A 21,145-nucleotide genomic window follows, 5' to 3' on the forward strand; every position below is an offset into this window, starting at 1 on the left:
ATTGATAATGCCTTATTAGCTACACACACTCAAACTTATTTAGTCGCCACAACATTCATACCATCTTCTAGTGTCTATTTTTCCGAGAGTTCCATCCACGTGAGTCACTTAGTGTCCCTTAAAATTGTAATTTTAGACTTTTTGATTTTAACCTTCTTTATTTTTGTTTTTATCATTCAAAAAAATAAATTCATTGTAAAATTTTAAACGAATCATGTACTATTAACCCGCGCCACGAACCCTTTGAACATTTGAAAAATGTGATTGACGCTACCTTCATCATGTACTTAAGTACCAACTAGCATTTTTGGATAGAAATTTCGAAAAGTACTTCTAATAACTCATAAATAATTGAAGGAATTTAAGGAAATTTTGAAACACGATGCCATTTGCTATGGCTCTTAATTTTTACTTAGTTTTTGAGAATGGATTGTGACCAATAAATTTACATTTCGAACTTCCAAGTGAGATATTCCAATTGTGTAATAGAAAGAATTAATCTGTTTTTCTGATGATACTATATGTTCATGTTATCTGCAACAGAATATTCAAGTAAGTACATTCAATGTGGTGGAAACTAATGTGTTGATTATTTTCTGTTCCGATGACGTAAAGATTATAAATGATATGAGCACTCCAATTAATACACCCCTTAAAAATCTACCCAGCAGTGGCGCTTAAGCACATACTTATCTTGCAAATAAAAAATGACTAACCTTCGGTGTCAGCGACCAGCTATAAACACTTAGGCAGGTAGATTGCAATTCCACATCCACTGTGTCTAGAAACATTCGAAGGAGGCCTGATCTTCTCACGGAAATACCAGTAGAAGAACATTGCAATCCGCTCCAGACCCCTTTGGCTGAGTTAGGCGGGGAGGACCCTGAAAATTAAGTAACTAATTAGAAAGAGCTTTAATAACCTAGTCGAATTTTCTTGTTTTCGCGGATCCATAGAAAAAGTAATGCGCAGTGGAAACTTTCGCAAGCGATCACTGATGACGGTTCCACTGAAAATTGATCGTTAGAGTCGTATGAGAGAGCAGAAGTCCGGATAGGTCTTCTCTTTAAAAAGATGTAATAACAAATTCCTGGGTGACTATAATGAAAAATGTCGTCAACATACTGATCTCAAGAATCATTAAATAATAGTAAGAATAGATTTTGCTTAATTTTTTTTGCTAATACCCTGGAACTATCTCATTAATTACAATTTAATTCGATATTTTGCACTCCAAATGTATGAAGTTAGATTTGTTACATTGAAAAGGAATTGCCAATGTTAATACATGGGTAGGAAATTACAACAAACTGTTTTGCGAAAGTGCGATACATAGTCACAAATGTACACATAAATGAAGTATATTTTCGATGACTATAATATGCAGCTACTTGATTCGATCGACATTTCCTCCTGAGGGGCTATAAATCATTTTGGGACATAAGACATTAAGTAACATGAAACTTAAGGCACTACAATTGGCTCCGTGAAATACCGGTCATGGAGAGAGGAGGTCGCTCAATGGGAGCGGCATTTTAGAGAAAAATTTTACTAAACTGAGTTTTCGTAATTTGTGTTTATCTGTATTAAATTACCATTAAAAGCCTAGTTTGGGTAAGAGGTGAAGGCTGCCGACTTTTTCTCTCAACAAAGAAAGAGTTTGATACATCTAAATAAGAAAGGGCTCGGGAAGCAGGCAAGGCAAGAGGGTCGCGCACTCTAGTACTATGGTTATCCTGCTGTTGCTTGTACTTGAGTGTTCCTCTGATGAAGAGGTAAATACCGGAATCATAGATCTATAATGATTGCAGAAGAAATACACATTCCCTCAGTGCTACCACGTGAAACATTAATTGCGTCGCAGCGGAATACCCACTTTTAAGGCCGTTTTACACGGTACACGGAATTGCGCAATCTGACGTACGTGCGAAGGCGCAATCAAAATTGCGTCCTGTAAAGCGGTGAATTGCTTGAACACATGCGAGAATGCGTGGATGCGAGACGGCAAAATAGCCCCTATTCTAATTTCGTTCATGCATTCGCTCAATTCCACGCCATTTTAGAAATTAATGCAGCTCTAACCTGCGCAATTCCGTGCCCCGTGTAAAACGGCCTTTATACTGTTTATTCTATAATTTCGAAGGATATTTCTTCTCAGCCGAAGGCGTGTCCTCTACAGTCCTATGGATGGCTATTATTAGGTGTAAGAGAGGACTTTTAAGTCTCAACCTCGCCCAATTAAGGCATCTATTTTTACATGCTATTATCATCGACAATACTCCTTCACGTAATCATCATCGAGAGGACTCTGGTGTACTCGCAATTTCACTAACATCTATTTACAAGCGAGACTTCACTCTCCCTCTCTCAAAATGCATGTTCAAGAGTTGATTACGAAATAATCATGTCCCGTTTCATTACAGCCTGGCTCTCCCACGAGTGACTACGACCTTTCGTCCAAAAAATTCGCCAATATAAACGACGTGTGTGACTCCATGAAGCAGCAGTTACTCATCCTGGTCGAGTGGGCGAAGTACATCCAGGCTTTCACGGAGCTGCCACTCGACGACCAGGTATGCAAAATGCCTCTCACTTTTTATCAAAATGAATTGCCGAATGTTAGACCTCGATTTTCTGCCGTCCAGTCTTCAAATCGCGCTTTCCATAATGTTTTATGATGCATTCGGCGCCGTCTTTGTCGGGTCACAGTATTCTCCATCCATTGCTTTCACTTGATAAGAATGTGTCGGTCTAGTTAAATCATGCTTTTACTTGTTGAACTGTTATGTTCCTCTCAATGCCGATATTGACTGTATCATAGATTAAACAATTCCATATCTTGCAATGTTCAAACAAGGAAAATGAGCGCCATAGAAATGGCTGAAAGTGTATGGTATTCTCAAACCTGAATATGTAGCGATACTTGATCTAAACTAATACTTGTCTCCAAGTGAGTATCCATAGATTTGTGGAAGGTCAAGTTTCGTGTGGTTAAAACTAGTATGCTGGAAATCGTGCATATATTGTTGGTTATCATCATAGGTGTGGTCCTAGTTTCTTATTGCCTCCTAGTAGAAACACGTAGACGACGGCCAATCAAGCTTAGCCTTCGTTAAATTTACATTGCGATCGTCAGTTGTTCAAATCAACGGTTCTAAACTCTTATGCGGAAATAAAAGCTCCCCATGGTAGTAAACCTACAAGCACCTGGTTCAAGAAATATCGAATCATTCAGGCAAGGAAGGTTTAGAGCAATTTTGATTTGTTCCTGGAAATTTTGTTCTCGCTAGCATTCATGGACTTGCGAAAGAGCAGGTGCTGTGTGTGCATGGGCTACCCCACCGGGGGAGGGGGCAGGGGGCAGCTGCCCACCCCTAGAAGCAATAGTAAATTTAGTTCAAAACGAAATTTTTGAACAAATTTTCTTGAAATCTTAGAAAAGTGATAGTAGTATTTAACATTTAATTAAGATAAAAATATTTTTTCCGAGCAAATAAAAAAAAACAATAAATCGCGGTTGTAATTTTCTTGGTATTTTGGTTTCATAACCTTTTCTGTGTTACAAATTTAACGACTACGGCTTGTCCCCCTCTAGTTTTGATCCTGGGTACGCTCTTGGCTGTGTGGTATCAATAGTTTCTTTTTTTAAATTAAATGTGCGCCGTCAATTATTGATTTGCATAAGATACTACACGCCAGAACTAAGCCTTTTATCCATGATCTAAAATAATCAGGTAATTGATAATTTTTAACCAATCCCTTAGCTTTGACCGTTGTTTAAAATTGTTTTTCACAACGGTCACAACCCGTAGTTCAGAGTCCTTTATATTACCTCATAATAGCTACGCAAAGGAGTCGTCGCAGCTCGCCATTGTTTGGCACTTCACTAATGGTTGACTTTGTTGAAGCGCTGACATCGAGACTAATGGAGTTCGTTTTATTTTTCAATTCCACAATTGAAATTTAAGAAAAGTGGACATTTAGTGAGCAATAAACATTTTCAATAACTCAACAAATGAATTTCACTTTATTTCCGACTTCCCCCCCTAGTTGTCACTCTTCAAATTGTTGGAATGCAGTGGCGTAGCCAGGAGAGAGGTCCGAGGGTCCGGATCCCCCCCGTAAAATAAAACACAATTAATTCGCTTCATAAAAGAAAAAAATATTGAAAAATCATGAATTTACAAAAGATTTATTTGGCAAATGAAGTTTTTTTTACCATTAAAAGCGTTAAAATAAGTTTTAAACCCTCCCTTTGGTACCCTGGTTTTCAAAGATTTCTCCCCTGATTTTGGACCCCACTCCGAAAGAAATTTTTGGCTACCCTCTATTGTAAGGGGCTACGGAAAACATTCAACTCTTCTTGAATTCCCAAAGATCTTCATGCGTTCAATAAACTAATGAGAAACATGACTACTTCTCATTTCCCCATTCGATTCAAGGGGAGGTTTAGCCTAGCAATGGCGGACACCGCCTTTCCCACAATGGAATCGAATGCGACTCCACTTGGTAGTGTTGAGCTGGGGCGCAGCTGGGAATTAAGGCTAGGGGGGTTTCAGGAGCAACTAATACTGGGGTGCTTGGGGTATTGCATACCCGCCAGGGTAAGGGGGAGGTGCGGAGGCCTTCCGCCGGAAAAAAATTAAGATAAATGGTTCAAAATGGTGATTTTTTACGGCCTTCTGAGGGATATTTTATTAATCCTCACACTATTCTATAAGTAATATTAATCCAATTAAGTAAAATAGATTTAACTTAAAAATTTCTGTGAGCTCTAAGGGGGGGGGGTATCCCCCAAAACCCCCCCCCTCGCTGCGCTACTGGTGTTGAGATTGCAATATAGAGGACTCTGCCTTAGTTCGCAATGGTGTGTCATTGAGGACCTCCCTTTACCGCCAATCCGTTTAGGTGCCTCACTCTCCGCTGAAGAGACATTGTTAATGGGCTCTGTGCTTCGCGATTTGAATTGCAGGTGGCTCTGCTGCGGGCGCACGCGGGCGAACACCTGTTGCTGGGACTGGCGAGGAGGTCACTGCACCTCAAGGACATTTTACTGCTCGGAAATAACTGCATCATCACGAGGCACCCTATGGGTAAGTTTGCTACTCCGCACCTTCCATAACTGGCTCTTTGGGACACGGTGACCAGTATGCAGTGCAAAACTTAAGGTTGTGAGAGGAAAAATTGTCATACATGCATGAAAATAACTGTATGTGGGGCGTCGTGGACTCCCAGTCAACGCTTAATTCAACGGATATTACTACAGCGCAAATGCACTTTTATAAAAAGCTTTAATTACCGCTAAAGGTGATTTATATAAATGTTCATCAATAAAATATTGGTACCTAATGAGGAATAGCCCGAAGATCAAAATGGAAGAAACATATGTGAAATATTAATATGGAATCATTGCTTTGCAGGATATCCTTTCAGTTTACAGGATTGAGATTACAATATTGATATATTGCACTTTGGCTAATTGCAAATGTGTGCCATTCGAGCAAAAACTGTGGGAAATAAGATTTTTTCAGTATCATTTTCGTATCCATGAGGTCGGGGGCGCAGCCAGGAATTAAGGATGGGGGGGGGGGAGGGGTATAGGTGCAACTAATACCGGGGTGTGTGGGGGTATGGAATACCCAACAGGATAAGCGGTAGATGCGAGATTAATAAATTGCGGAATTTTAAGATAAACGGTTCAAAATGGTGAATTTTACGGCTTTCTAAGGGATATTTTATCAATCCTTACACTATTCTATTAGTATTATCAATCCAATCAAGTAAAATGGATTAAACTCAAATACTTCTCTGAGTTCTGGGGGGGTTTTAACCCCCAAACCCCCCCCCCTCGCTGCGCCACTGTATGAGGTCGAAATACAGAAGGAGTACATTTAGGACTACATTTTCGAAAAACATTTTGGTGACCTTACAAAAAATTTGGTTGCCTACCGTATATCACTTTGAGTAAGGATTTGTAGAGAGCAGGTCGAGTCGAGTCGAGCAGCAGAGGAAGGTTTAAATTGCAGTCGATATTTATGAACTCTTCATGGCTAGCTCCCTCTTCGGTGAACTCGTTTATCTATCATATGTATCACGTGGGTAATTCAAACATCAATGTGCCCGACAGGAATATGTTAAGGACATATCAAAATGAAATACGATATATTAAAATCTTTTTAACTATAGTCGCAAATGAAAGGTCACTGAGGTTCCCTTGAATGAGTTTTCTTATTACTCAAATGCACATTAATAGTGTGCCTTTCGCTAACCGTGCCAAAGTCATGTGATGCAACACGCACGAGGTATGCTGGGGCCAATGTTGTGGCGTCACCCACCTTCTACCAAGGTAATTCATCGTCCAAATGCAAGTAATCAACTGTTGGCGGCCTCCCGTCGCCAAGTAACGGCGTCGTTACAAGTTTTATGCATCAATTAAATGTCTTATCATACTAAATGATAGACCAATACGACCTCGGAATGCCGCTGGTTTTTGTCCACGACTGCTTATTCGACGAGTAAACTCGCTTATCTCGCAGCTAACCTCTGTCTAGAGGTCGATCCACCATCCGTAACCCCGTGGGCACACACTGTGGCCTCAACTTTAGCCGTGCATATCTAATCAAAATGTACTTATAACTTAGATTTCACAAAATCCCTTCATAACGATTCCTTCAGCTAAGTCTTATCCCACCATTTTTATGTGACATAGCGGCATAACATATCGGCGAGACGCTCTCCATCTAATCTCAGATTTCATATCTGAGCAAGATTGTACGCGACTGAGAACTCTTCCTCCGAATCAGATGCTGCCAAAAGGTGTTGCGCATTTACCGTCAATTGACTTTTTTTTGCGAACGTCAAACGATACAAGCAGGCCGTCTCTTAAACGCCGTTGCGTCCTGATAACGATTTTACCTTGATTTTATAGCGCAAACGCCTACTTCTCTCTCTCCAATTGCTTTTCCATTTCGTCACACTCCCCACGCCATCAAGAATGTCTTGTTCATCTAGTTTTTCCGCATTTTTCTTCATTTTATTTCTCACTTCCGTCCGTCATCTAAGTTACTTGCCCTTCCTTCTAACCTCTTATGAACTTCAAAACCAATGAGTGTAAGTCAGTGTAACGTGCCAACTACTATTTATGTTGAATATGTATGAGCCGAAGAAAACAATGCAAATATCTGCGATTTCCCGTGATGCATTTAAATGGAGCGTAATTAAAGAGGTTATGCCAATTACTATTTATGCTAAAAAAGGTTTGTGAGTCGTTCCCGATAAATCCCAGAAAGTGTGTAAAACTAAGGTGCGGAATCAAATATTTGCACATAAATGAACGAGAGTATGTTTCCTAATAGGTATTATTTTAGTTGTGCGGGAATGTGGAGATATCAAGTCCCCTAGATAATGATACTTTGCTGAAGTTTGTTCGGCGCAGATGATCCGCGTCTGTTTTCATGGAATAATGAATGGGGTGCTTTCCCAGTGGCTGCGAAAAGCTCTCAGGATCGCCTCCGGGTTAGGAAGTGGAGGGCTGCTAGCGAACACAAAAGCCAAACCCACCCCGTTCAGGCCCCGCCTCTGGCTCATCAGCGAGTCCGCAGCTGAGAGGTTATTGACGGTTCGATGTCCGAATCGGCTATCATATTCAGGGTTCCATTTTGAGGTGAAAAAACTGTCGTATGGAATCCAAGTGATTTATCCTCCAAGTCGAAATCTCATCCGAATTGTATGAGCTGAAGAAAAATGTTTAGAGTTCTATAATTATTCGAACTGTATTCATTATCATTGATTCCTCTAGATTGATACCAAGCCTTCGTGGTTAAACCTATTGTTATTTCTTTTTGTCAGTAATATAATTATTTATTATTATTTTAATGTTGTCAAGTACTAAGCTTACTTTAATATAAGTGTATCTGTGCTGTAGTTCTGTGTTGCTCAGTTCATGCAATTTTATTTTTATTTTCCTTCCAAACCCATGGAGCTCACACTGTTTCTATATTATAAGTGATGTTCTTTCAGCTAAGGTACTCCAGAATTATAAGATTGATGTATATACTGCAGCCCTCCATTTCCGAGCTAGTTCTTTGAGCTCCCTCATGTTCTTCTTCCTTTTGTCCTACTTTACCTATGCCAAGTACTTCAAATGGCACACATAGGGTCTTGGACAGTGCATGTTAGTGAAAACCCAACCTCTGCCATACACCCTTGAAGTGGCTGACTGCAGGGTTTTATCGTCTTATATATAATAAATTATGAGTTATCTCAAGGGTGTCTTGTGGGTGATGTTCTATCATTAGCATGCAGCAGGATCCCCACATAAACACCGCATGGTCACAAAAAATACACATGATAACAAAAGCAATATGTGCACCTATTTGTGCTGGTAGTATGAGCTCTGGCCAAGTGAGCATCCCTCCATGTAACTATAGACCACAGCACAAATACACTCACATAGAAAGTTGAAAAATTATTATGATGAGTGATGCCAATTATTTTATTAATCAAAACACCATTGCCATCCCTGATAGTACAAAGAAAGACTGACTTTTAAAATTCGGATGTACTGCAAGTATACATGGTGAGGTCCTTTTCCTGCTGATTCCTACACGATGTTTACGTACGGCTTTCTCTCTTGATCTGCAGAGGGTGGCGTGTCAGCGGACGTGGATATCAGTCGTGTGGGTGTCCGTGTCATGGACGAGTTGGTGCGCCCCCTGGCCGAGGTGCAAGTGGACGACTCGGAATTTGCGTGCCTCAAAGCTATTGTGTTCTTCGACCCACGTGAGTACCCTTCTCTCTCTCCAACTCCTTCATGCCATCAAAATGAACCTCTGGGAAAAGTTTTTAATTTTCAGGAATAAACAATGAATAGTCCTTAAAGTGATCCCCATGAATATTCTGCCGTGAATCAAAGAGATGCACTGAGTGGTAGTGGCATAGCTAGTGGGGGGGGGGGGGGGGTTTGGGGAATAAAACCAACCCCCGAGCTCAGAGGAGTTTTTAAGTTTAATCCATTTTACTTAATTGGATCAATATTGCTTATAGCATAGTGTTGGGATTAATCAAATATTCCTCAGAAAGCCATAAAACTCGCCATTTTGAACCATTATTCTTAAAGTTTTTGCCCCCACAACTCCTGCTTACCCTGGCAGGTATGCAATACCCCCACACCCCTAAGTATTACTTGCGCCCTAAAACCCCCCCCTAGCCTTAATTCTTAGCTGTGCCGCTGCTGAGTGGTGGAGTCATGAATACAAAAGAGGTCACTCCTGTGTGTTGTGCAGTTTAAAGTTAAATTGAGTAAAATCCTATTATCCTTTAAATTTGAACGAGAATGCACTTGAAAACTAGATTATATTTAAAACTCCCTCACATGATCTAGTTGCACAATAAGTTCATATCCTTTGCCCAACTGGAATGCTAATATTTAGTTAAGGTTATATTACCTAAAATATATGCTATAAATTCCTTCGTAAGTTTGAAATGTATCACCTTTTTCCATCAGCCACAGCTGTATTATCAAAATGAAATTTCACATCAATATACTGCTTTCATTTTTCTCTAACTTCAACTCATTTAGTAGTTTTTATTGCTGACTGGTTATCATCAACCCTTGGGCTGCGGGAGTTCACAATTTCAGCTGCCAGCCAGTGTAGGGGAGACCCCCTGTGTAGGAGCCAGCCCCTGCCATGAAGGCTGCTCTGGTAAAGTTAAGGCCCTTAGCGATCCTTACAGTGAGGGAAAGTGCCCAAGTGGCCCATTGTATCCAGGTAGCAATAAAAATTTTTGGTAAATACCAGTCAGCGTGCAAAATGTATAAAAACGTTCCCGCACTCTAAGGGTTAAACAGACACACTGACTATCAATCGAACATTCTTTTGTATGTTTCTCTAAAATATTCTTCAAGATGTTGTAAAATGATTCCTTTCTTAGCACATGCAGTTAAACTAACATACTCTGCCTCCTTTTTGGACAGGACAACTCAGGACTGCTTCTTGCTCTCCCAGAAAATATACCCCATTCCCTGTACATAATACTTTGCCAATCGTGTCACTTGCCAAGCCTGCATCTGCATACCCTTCTAAAAATTTCCCGGTGTAGTACATAATTAATTCGATAATTAAGTGTACCACTTAAATATCGTACACTCTTCAGGCATATGCCCAATGTTACGTATTAAAATTATTGTCGTATCTGCTCTACAACGAAACAGCAAAAGCGATATCTGATCTTGGACAGATCATGGCACATGCATCCTATTTATGCTCGGTATGGCGCATTAGGACATTTTTATGGATCACTAGGATTCGTGTCAATACCAACTTCCATTTGTGTAGAAGCTGTATTGGCATCTAACATGTTGAACTTACCCAGTAAGTTAAGAATGTGCTATTCCTGGTTTTAATTGAATATCCTCAATTGTCCTCATTTATCTCGTTCCTTAAGGACTTCTGGTATCACCCAAATTTCTTATTTCAAAATATCTGTCGTCAATTTTGTAAAACCAAACCTTTTTAAAATACCTTGACACTTGTCATACCACAATTTAGAGACTCGTGTCAAGCCATAGACTCCCTTGTGCAATTGACATACTTTCCCTTCATAACAAAACTCTCAGGCTATTTCATATATATTGTGTTCTTTAGATCACCATTCAAGAAAACTGCAATAATATCCAATTTTGTGATTTTTCAATCTAATTCCACATATAAAGCAATTAACAATCTTTCAGAAGAATTACTAATTAATTGAGAAAATGCTTGTTATTACAAGCACCTTACTTTCTAGTAAAATCCTTTTCCACCATCCCAGCTTGAAAATGCACACATTGTGCAGCTACATGCACCATTCTTTTAAAATCCACAAATTTTTATTTATTTTTTTTTAAATCTTCAAGCAAATGAAAAAGAGAAGAGAACCTTTTTTGTGTTAGCTCTCCCCACTCTACCTGCATGGCTTTTCTCCATTCATCTCCATTGCTTCATAAAGCTTCAACTATCTGTGGATCATTTTATATAGACATTGGCTTATAGGAGGCTGAATTGATTGATGTTTAGGGTAATGTGTGATTTGGGAATTCCTTTCACTGGGGCACAGATGGGATTTAAGGCTGGAGGGGTTTTAGACGCTGGGGGTCTGTAGGATATGGAATACCTGGGTAAGCAGTAGGTGTGGAGGCCCTCCCCAGAAATTTTTTAGATAAATGGTTCGATATGATGAGTTTTACCATAGAGTAAGTACATTATATTAGATATACTTTATGGTTCTACAGCTGTGTGAATAGTTTGATGTTTTGTTTGTGAGTCCCCATAAAATAAATTATGTACAAAGTTTGTCACATTAAAATATTTTTATAAAAAAAATTCTCCAAGCTCTGGGGGAGTTTTATTCTCCAAACCCTCCCCTTGCTGTGCCACTGTCCTTTCGCACTCTGTCTTACTGCATACCTCTTTTCCTCCCCGTGATCATTGGTTTCCATATCTTGACTAACTCTTCCTGATTCCATAGTCTGCAGACTATGTACACTGCCTTCTTCTATAACCTCACACCATTTGAAGTATTTTCACTATCTTTACTGCTTGAATAATTCATTTTAATGTTTCATCCATACTTTTCTCAATGCCTGATAGGGGCTGAGCGATGTTAAGTCATATACTCTCATAAAAATGGGTTAAAAGGCATAATTTTAAAAATATTTCCTAGTTGGCTGATTTCTTATGAACCTGTTCTCGAAGAATTCCACATCCTGCGCATTGATTATCCTTCCCATATTTTAAAGGATCTCTCCAAAAATATTCTTTTGAATTCTCATAATACCCAAAAAATAAAATTACTGAGAGGAGACATCCAGCTTCTTTGGAGGCTCCATATGACCATAGGCAATACCATACCCAAACACCCTGAGCTAACTTAGATTGAAAATCTTATGTCTTTTCCATCTATCTTTTGGCAAATGAATTCCCAATTTCTCTATCTGTGGCTTTTTTCTTAAATGCAGCAGTCTGACATGCTTCAACCCCATTAATATTTAGTAGATTGTACTCATATAGCACACTTTTTACCCACTTTGTCATATCCCAGTTAGCTCACTCTGGAAGCCCATTCTTCTCCAGATTGAATGGCATTGTCAATTCATGTTTTACCCCTCTAGATCTAAGCTCTCTTTTACTGCTTCACCCATGTACTCACTGTCATTATATGTCCATAATTTAAATTTAATTCTATCTCCTGTTCCATTTTCCACCTTAGCTTTAAAGGTTCGAAAACATTCTAGAAATACATGAGTCTCCTGGCTATTAAGTATGTACAATGACAAATAATTACCTGGTGCAGTGATAAATTAATGTAAGCATTCACCTTTCATGCCAGCTGGATCCATTGGCCTGCACGGATCAGAGTGAACTTGGCTCAATTTTTGGCTCATCCTTTCCATCCTTGATCCCGCTGTGAATTATCTTTTGACAATTTTTCCAATGACACATGATTCATGAGGTTGACAATTTTAGCCTTTACCATAATTCACACCATTTACAAGACTCATAATATTTGCAATTTCCATGCCCCATATGTTCCAATCCTTCATGCTACAGTAACTTGGAATTATTTTCTTCAACACCACCAAAAAAACCTATGGCAAAATTATTGCTACACCAATCATTTTAATTACCCTGCTTTTAATGTAAACTATTAATACCATTATCTCCTATCCTGGTGGCTTGTATAATCCCTGTAGCCTTCAAAACTTTGGCATCGTGCATCTTACTAGCAGAAGAATCAAACATAGTAGCTATATCCTTTTACGCTAACCTATTTAGAGATAACATATTTGTAGCTGATACTGGTACACTATTCTCATTTGAAATAAGAATTGGCACTTTTGGCACTCCACTTCTCATCAACAAGAGCTGATAAATAAATCTGTAGATTTTCTTTCCTGGAATCACTTTTTCCTGAGCTACCTCCCAATCATCAATTTGTTTTTTTCTCTTTCCACTCCGGCTCTTGATGTGGCCAATCACTCTGCACTGGTGGCATCTGCCTTTCTTTTGATCAATGGTGGAATTCTTCTTCCATTTGCCTTTTCCTTTGGAAGTACTCTGTAGATTGTGGATTAGAGTGGTCACCAATTGATGGAAATAGGTCATTGACTTCACCCCGTTGATATGATAAACATAGCCAATAATTACAGCTCTTGCCCAAATGTTAACACATTGCGTATCAGGGTATTTAAATTCCTAGGTACGCCGATTCTGGGTGGAGGTGTTGAGATTGGAAATATGCCTTTGGTTTAAACATGGTTAAAAAGCTAATGTTTAGAATATAACTTTACCCCATCAAACATTATGATGCATCAATTCATTATGAATAACGAACAACAACTGAAAACGTACTAATGAATATGTATTGTACGCTTTAAAATGGTTTAGGTTGACAAGCCTAAATGACAAGAATCTTCGTCATCCGTCCGGAATGTTGGGGAAAAAAACCTGAGAATTCTTGCCATCTGTACGCAATGTGTTAAGGGAACATATTTTTCATCATTAATAGGTCCTTCCAAAATCAGAAATTTATACCAAAATTTCTTCTTCCATGGAAGGATGTGCCTCCTATTAACTGGTCCTCTCATTTCTGCCCTATTTCAGATGCCAAAGGGCTAAGCGAACCTGCCCGCATAAAGTGCCTCCGCTACCAGATACAGATAAACTTGGAGGACTACATCAGTGACCGGCAGTACGACTCAAGGGGGAGATTCGGAGAACTTCTCCTGGCCCTGCCCGCCCTTCAGTCCATCACCTGGCAGATGATCGAGCAGATCCAGTTTGCCAAACTGTTTGGAGTGGCTCGCATAGACAGCCTATTGCAGGAAATGCTGCTTGGAGGTGAGTCCTCTAAGCCTGCGGCGGGGAATGCCTCTTGGAGTTTGAGGAATCAAAGCCCTACAAGGGTGGGAGTAATTTCTTTTGCCTGTATATCAACGAGTAAGAAAGAAGGCTTTCACGGGGCTCAAATGCTGTGTCCATTTTTCGACATACTTCTGCATTGATGCTCATCAGGTGACAACAGTTTTGTGAGCTATGTTTGGGCTGAAGGTAAATGTTTCTTTTTATTATTGTACATATATCTTCGACCAGAAGACATGAGCAGCAGTGCTCGCAAAATTGTTTTCATGTGATTAACAGCAATGCAGAAGTAACCCGGAAGCCAAATGTACATAATATCGTGCAATTAGCAACCTCGAGGGTATGTGGCAGGGGCTGAGTATTTCTCCCGAACTCTGGGGGCAGATAAAGGTTATTTGTTTGGGGGGTTTTGGATTACATCTACATTCCACGGTACCATGGTGGTATCAATCAGTGGCGGATACAGAAAAAACTCAAGGGGGGGGCGCAACATATCTTGAGTTGTCTTTACTTTTATCGTAATAAGAGATGATCAAGTCACAGGCAAAGTATATGAAAATTTTATTTAAAGTGATTATAAACATGTAAAAGACAATGCCATCATATGATATAAAAGAGTTACAATTGTGGTTTTGCAATGTTCGGCAATACAGGCGGACCCGCAAGGGGGGGGGGGGCGCGCGCCCCCCATCTGTATCCGCCACTGGTATCAAAACCTCGCAGCAGTAATGTGTTTGAGGTCTGATAGGTGTAGACAAGAGACTTTTAGACTTTCCTTCAATATTTTAAGTATTTGCGTGAAGCTTTCTCGGGATTTTCACGGGTTTTAAATCGCTGTATATCGCCAACGTTTTAATGGGTGACTCGTCCATCTGAATTCCAAAGACCTTTCAGGCTGTTAAGGAGTAACCTGATTGTTGTGACTGTTTGTAGCCCCACCTCAGCAGTTTTTTTGGTGTCAAACTTTTTCATTCACCTTGATGACAATGGGAAAGTTGTCGGTTGAAAACATTGGGGATATACATCTATTTAAACCGGTGCAAATCCTGAAAAGACTTAGTGCAAATAATTCATTGAGGAAGCACGACATCTTATTTTTATTTTTTGAGCATTGTTAAGTTCTAGTTGTAAAAGATTTTGCTGGAGAACCACTATAAAGATTAGTATTTTCCCAATTTTTCCATGAATTATGGTGGGGTCAGCTGTCATCCCTCATACCTACCCACTCCATTGATCCACCTCTGCCCAGCATGCACTAATTGTAAGCTGGATGTTGAAGCTATCGCAATGACCCGAGTATCTCTGTGTGATCACCTGTGACATAGCTAGAAATATGCTATGGGTACCCAGAGAGGCCTGGTGGGACGATCCTCCCTAGTTACCAGGTTATAGGGGGTTCTAAGGAAAATGACATGCCTAGAAATGCATTTTATATAATTTTGATCAATCGTTTAACTTTAAGCAGATGCAGTTATTATACGTCAAAACTTGACAATAGTTTGAAATATTTTTTTATTCCTCCAAAGGAATCCCTTCCCTTCCCCTTAACCCCCCCTATAGTTAGGCAACTGCCTCTCACCATGACTGCTACAAAAAATTCCGCTATGGCAATAATTGCGTCTAGGTATGCGATAAATGGTAAAAAGAGAGCATTTTCTTTTAAGGTGCCACCGGCGACATCTCTCAAGCGAGCGGAAGTGGACAGGCCAGCGCTCCTAGCGGCACCGCGGCGTACCACGACGCCGGCGGAAGCAGTGAGCCGTCGCCCGGAAGTCCGCCGCCTCCACTTTCAGCCTCCGCCGGTAGAGCGCGCCAGGTGAGCGGAGGGTGATAGCAAAATGCCTGTAGAAGTGCACACTCGTTATCTTTTGTTGGCTATCCCCTGTCCCCATGAATGTTTCCTTTAACTTTTGTTTGAAAGTGATTTTCAATAGGAATGTATATAATTGGCTTCGGCCTCGGTGGCGGAGTAGAAAAGTCCTCGCCTACTGTATCAAATGTCGCCCGTTCGGGTCCTGCCTGGAGAGGTTTCCCCATTCCAGGGCAGAGGTGAGCATGATCGCCTATTGTTAGTTGTTGAAACCCCCTATATATAGGTTTATTTCCTCTGGTAATGAGGGAGCATTGTGCAAAATATATTTTAATTGTCGCAGGATTTCTAGTAATAAAGAATAATAAGACTACTTTCATAGAATATTTTGGACACTGTGATCACTTTGATGTTGCTCTAAGTTAGACTCATGAGAACTACTACTATCCATTAATTTATATAATCAAGTTGCCATTCTCACTTTACCTTACAATTAATGAGAAAAAAAGGTAGTAAAGAAGTAAATTAGTAAAGTATGTAAAGAAGCAATTAAAAATTTCGTATTCCCTTTAAATCGGTTGTTTGCTGCGTGCTGTTAATCGAATATTGAATAAAGACACAAGGAATATATTCTTTTTGTCATTTTTTTAGACCATCCAGCACTCTTTGTTTTATGTTGAAATAATATTGCTGGGGGCGTACGAGATTTAAGAAATGCACATTATGGTTGAAGCATATCAACCAAGCAATTTCTTCGCCTAAATCTGTCTCACCCATCCAAAAATTCGGATTCCGTTCCTTGATATACCACTGATGCTAGGGTTTAGAAGTGAATTCATCGACCAAAGACGTATGAAAGATGAACTTCGTTCCCTTTTGCGACGAGCAATTCGTAGGAGCGAGCAGCCTACTGCCCGATCCCAGCACCGCCGCGTTCTTTTTTGTATCAGAGTCCTCTGGATTGCATTTTCTACCCCACTATATACTTCGCTGTTATCAGGGGCGCAGCTAGGAATTAAGGCTGGGGGGGGTACAACTAGTACTAGGGTGTGTGGAGGTATGGAATACCCACCAGGATAAGCGGCAGGTGCGAGAGAATTAATAAATTGTGGGATTTTAAAGATAAATGGTTCAAAATGGTGATTTTTACGGTTTTCTAAGGCATATTTTATTGATCTCACACTATTCTATTAGTAATATCAATACAATTAAGTAAAATGGATTAAACTCAAAAATTTCCCTGAGCTCTGAGGGGGGGAGGGTTTATCCCCCAAAACCCTCCCTCGCTCCGCCACTGGTTTTTATTATAGACAATGTAATGCACATGACTCCGATGTTCTGCCTGATTGTATTTGCAGGATGACAACATCCACGTGAGCAGCGGTGCCGCCCTCCACGCCCCAATGGCGCTCTGCGCGCCCTCCGACGCCGCCGCACCCAACTCGCCCTCGTCGTCTGTGGCCGGCTCCCAGTCCCTGGGCGTGGTGATCCTGCGCGACTACCGCGCCGCCGCTCCACCACAGACAGTGCTGGGCCGCGCCAGCTGCGTCGTCGAGGCGGTGGGAGACTGCGAGGCGGCGCAGCTGGAGGACGGGCGATTCGCCCTCTCGTTCAAACAGGAGCCAGAGAACTCGTTTTGAGGGCAGTCGTCAGTGAAAAGAAAGCTACGATTGGACACCTTTAGGCTGTGATTTCATGGGTGCCAACCGCACCGGCATTGACAGGACTAATGCGTTGCTGCAGTGCGGAATAAAAAGAATATATGTGCCATTTGACAATACTCTCTCAATATTCCCAAGAAAAGGACAGTTTTTGTATGTAGGTATCTTGATACCCTTATGAGTAGTTTGAAATTTATTGGCATGGGTAGCTTAGGTCTCAACTGTGATTTAAGGAGAGTAATTGTACCCTGAAGAAGGAGTCCGGGCCGCCATGAGATGGAGAAATTTTACTGTGGTGGTTCACTATTTGCAGCGATATCCGAGGCAACGGGACGCTGAAAGGCTACGTTTCCAGTGGTTATGATTTTTTGTTCTTGTTTTTTTTTTATCTGGGTGCATACTCTGTTGTCCATGCGCCCTCTTCGTACTAGTCAGATATGCCGTACAAATAGTCACTTGTCAAAATGCATGTATAGCTGATAAATGAATTACAGTTAACGGTAAAAGGGTCATTCCATGATACATCAACAACCCACTTAACCCCATCTTCTCCGATTTCTTTCAAATGTGGCATATTTTGCGACCTCGTAATTAAGATAATTATGAAAATCGCCGAGGCTTTCAAGAGTTGATAATAATGCTGCCGGTCACCAAATTTAAGGCTGCCTGACCAGAGATAATCTTCTTTAAATCTATTTTTAACACAGATAAAGCATATATAATGAAATATGCATTACAAATGAAAGGGTATATACGGATTTGAAGTTTTCACCAATGTCTGTTCTTGAGAATTTTCAAACCAACCGTCATCGGCCTGTAATATTAATCTTTCAAAGCACTCCTCTTTATGTTTTTGAAAAAATACTTATTGATACTTTGCAGCATATTTCTCCAATCTCTAAATATCAGAAGGGCAATAACAGGTATTATCCTGAAAATTCACGTTTAATTTACTACTACATTAAAACTCCATGATTGGCATCACCATTAACTGACGCGGTTTCAAGGGCGAGGTACATAATGAAGATATTTTAACTTGATATCGTCTGTCAGCTTAAGAAAATTTGAGTATATTTCCTGTTATGGGTGTCATAAATAAAATTGATAATTCAACAGATTAATATGTAAAAAAGTCCCATTACGCGATTATATAAAGCGCTGGTGCTTTTTCATACGCAAGTTTCTACCTGAGATTTTGTCCTAATAGTTCCTATATTTTTGTCAATTTTCAACTTAACCTATCTGAATACCGAGTTTACTTGTCACCCGATTCCAAATATCCTCTGAATATGATATCTTTATGAAATAACTTAACCTTTTCGTGCGGTGATTTCATCGGAGTTAGTGAAAAACACGCAACAGTCTGGCCCGTCCTACAAATGTGAAAATGAAAGGTGGAATATTTATCGATTTTTGTTGCAGATGAGAATTTTTTTAAAGAATGATACCACATACTTGCCCTTTTGATAAATTCATAGATCACAGCTACGTGCTCGAGAATTCATAGACATGAAACATCAAAGGGTGGGTGTTTTCATAAATACTCTGGCTCCGAGTTCAAAAAGCCTAGTTGAAAGTGCCTATCTATAGATTAACTTCAGCAGTTCTATTGAGAGAGTAGAATCAATACACACAATTAAATATGAAAAATATGAATAGATGTACCTTAGAAATTTCTTACAAACAGACAAAGTTGTAAATTTACTTGAAATTATTTTTTTCCCTTTAAAAATTTATATTTTTAATGTTGTATTGGTTGCCAATCCCAAATTTCCCATCTTTGGTGTCCTGTCACATTCTAGGTTAATTACTGAAAACCTCCGAATATTATTATTTCCACGTAAATTTTAAGATTTTAAGGTCACGAAATGTGTATGAATGATTTGGAAACGGTTGGGATGGAAATACTACTTTTGCGTTGAATTGACGTGGAATGACCGGATGTGATTGTCATTTTTATGATTTCCTGAAGAAGATTCCTTTTCTTGTCTTCAAAAACAAGGGTTTAGATTAGATTTCTTGGGAATTACCTTTTGCTAAGTGTTGCATGATGATAGATTTGAACTGATTGCTCATTAACGTATTAATGCATTTTCTTGAATGTGTTTGTATCTCAGTCATAATTAAATTATTGTGTAAATATTTTCGATATTACTATTAAATGGGTGAACTCAAAATATTACCTCGTATGAGGCCAATTGTTTTACTTGATTTCTTGTGGAGGCACTCACAATTCAGAGTTCCATCAGTTTGAAAAGTTGGTTCGCAAGACCGGAACATTGGAATCGGGTACCCGAGGCGGGCCAGCAAAGGTTATACTCCTGAGGGCAGGAAACCGAGACGGAGATTTTTACGCCTGCGCTGCGAGAGGAGGGGAGGGACAGAGGAATAGAAAAGGGGAAAAGAGGCGCCGCCGCGATAAGGAGCACGACGACGCCTCAGGGTTGGTATAGAGAGAGAAGGATTGGAAAGAAAACCGCGCCGTGATTAAGGCGGCTCGGCGCGGCCTATCACAAGTGAAATAAAGCATCATAAGTTTTTCCTGGATATATACAATCACTTATACCACTTTTTTTATTTTTATTTATTATTTATATAAGAGCACAACCCGGGTTTCAATGAATAACCATCATCATCAGGCGCTAATTATGACTTGTTTATCTTATTGTTACCTAGTTACTTGATGAATTTAAAAACGGACGCCAGAATAGGGGTTTTCCCCTATTCTCGCGTCCGTTTTAAAATTCATCTAGTAACTAGGTAGCAATAAGATAAACAAATTATAATGGGGAAGTTGCATGAAATTTTTTTCATCGAAATAATATATGATTCTTATAGCAATTTTCACCAGGAATCCATTTTCACCAATCAAACTTCTCGTTTTTAAACCACTGATTTTATCATGAAATTCATTTAAAACAGTGAAATGCGTCTGCAAACGCGAAGTTAGCTCTGATTGTTGGTGACGTCATTTCTCCCTACGGCGTTTTCGTTTTGCATGTACGGCCGCAGAAGCTACAATGAAGCAGTCGTTGAGTAAGTGAATTTTTCGGTATTTTTTTAATCCGTGTTTTCTCTCATACATTTTATGACGTTATTTAGTCACGTCAAGTATATTTTATCCATTTTCTGTATTCGTAGAACAAGAATATATCGAATATATGCGAAATGGAAGACGGTTTCGTGAAAAGGCTGTTGCGATAATCTCCCAGAGGTGAATTCCATAATGATGGCATTATATTTTAAAAGTAACCCAGACTTTTTGGCTGCAGAATTTAGAGAAGTGAAGGCTTCGCGGTAAGTTTTTCTAGTTTATTATGGCATTACTGGACCAGCTTTTACGAATACAGTAGTAGCTACTCGGTCTCCGTTGAAAATTTCTGCATGAAATGTTGATGCATCTAGTTAGTGCAAATATAGTTTGTATGGTACAAGTTATGATTTTTTGCCTTCTGTATGATATCAGCTTTTTGATTCAGTATGTTGTGAAATGCTTTCTGTGCACAGATTTAAGGTAATTTTTTCTGTACACATTATGCACATCATACTATGTGCAGTTTTAAGGTGTGTTCTGTATGCATACCGTCTGAAGTGTGTACAGGTTTTGAAAGGTTATGAACTTTTGTAGCCGCTTTTAGTGGCTGCTTAACGATAGGATTAAGCATAAGATAATATAGCTTTTAATGTTAGCTATGAAACTTCTATTAGAAGCCTACAAAATAATTATAAGCTCTTTAGCAAACGTATGACAAAATTCAATCATTTCTGTTAAA

At 39.7% G+C, this 21,145-nt stretch overlaps 1 protein-coding gene across 1 annotated transcript in view; it reads left to right on the forward strand.

The window, feature by feature from the left end:
* Positions 1-19,543, forward strand: part of LOC124156433 (hepatocyte nuclear factor 4-gamma-like) — a 58,940-nt gene extending 39,397 nt beyond the window's left edge. Inside the window, exons 5-10 of the mRNA XM_046530988.1 lie at positions 2,424-2,573; positions 4,973-5,093; positions 8,644-8,781; positions 13,644-13,880; positions 15,566-15,717; positions 17,070-19,543. Of these exons, the coding sequence (XP_046386944.1) occupies positions 2,424-2,573; positions 4,973-5,093; positions 8,644-8,781; positions 13,644-13,880; positions 15,566-15,717; positions 17,070-17,351 (1,080 nt within the window). The 3' untranslated portion in view covers positions 17,352-19,543. The remainder of the gene's footprint in view (positions 1-2,423; positions 2,574-4,972; positions 5,094-8,643; positions 8,782-13,643; positions 13,881-15,565; positions 15,718-17,069) is intronic.
* The last annotated feature ends 1,602 nt before the right edge of the window (positions 19,544-21,145 follow it).

The sequence above is a fragment of the Ischnura elegans genome, chromosome 1, assembly GCF_921293095.1.
Source record: "Ischnura elegans chromosome 1, ioIscEleg1.1, whole genome shotgun sequence".
In the NCBI taxonomy this organism is placed as follows: Eukaryota; Metazoa; Arthropoda; class Insecta; order Odonata; family Coenagrionidae; genus Ischnura; species Ischnura elegans.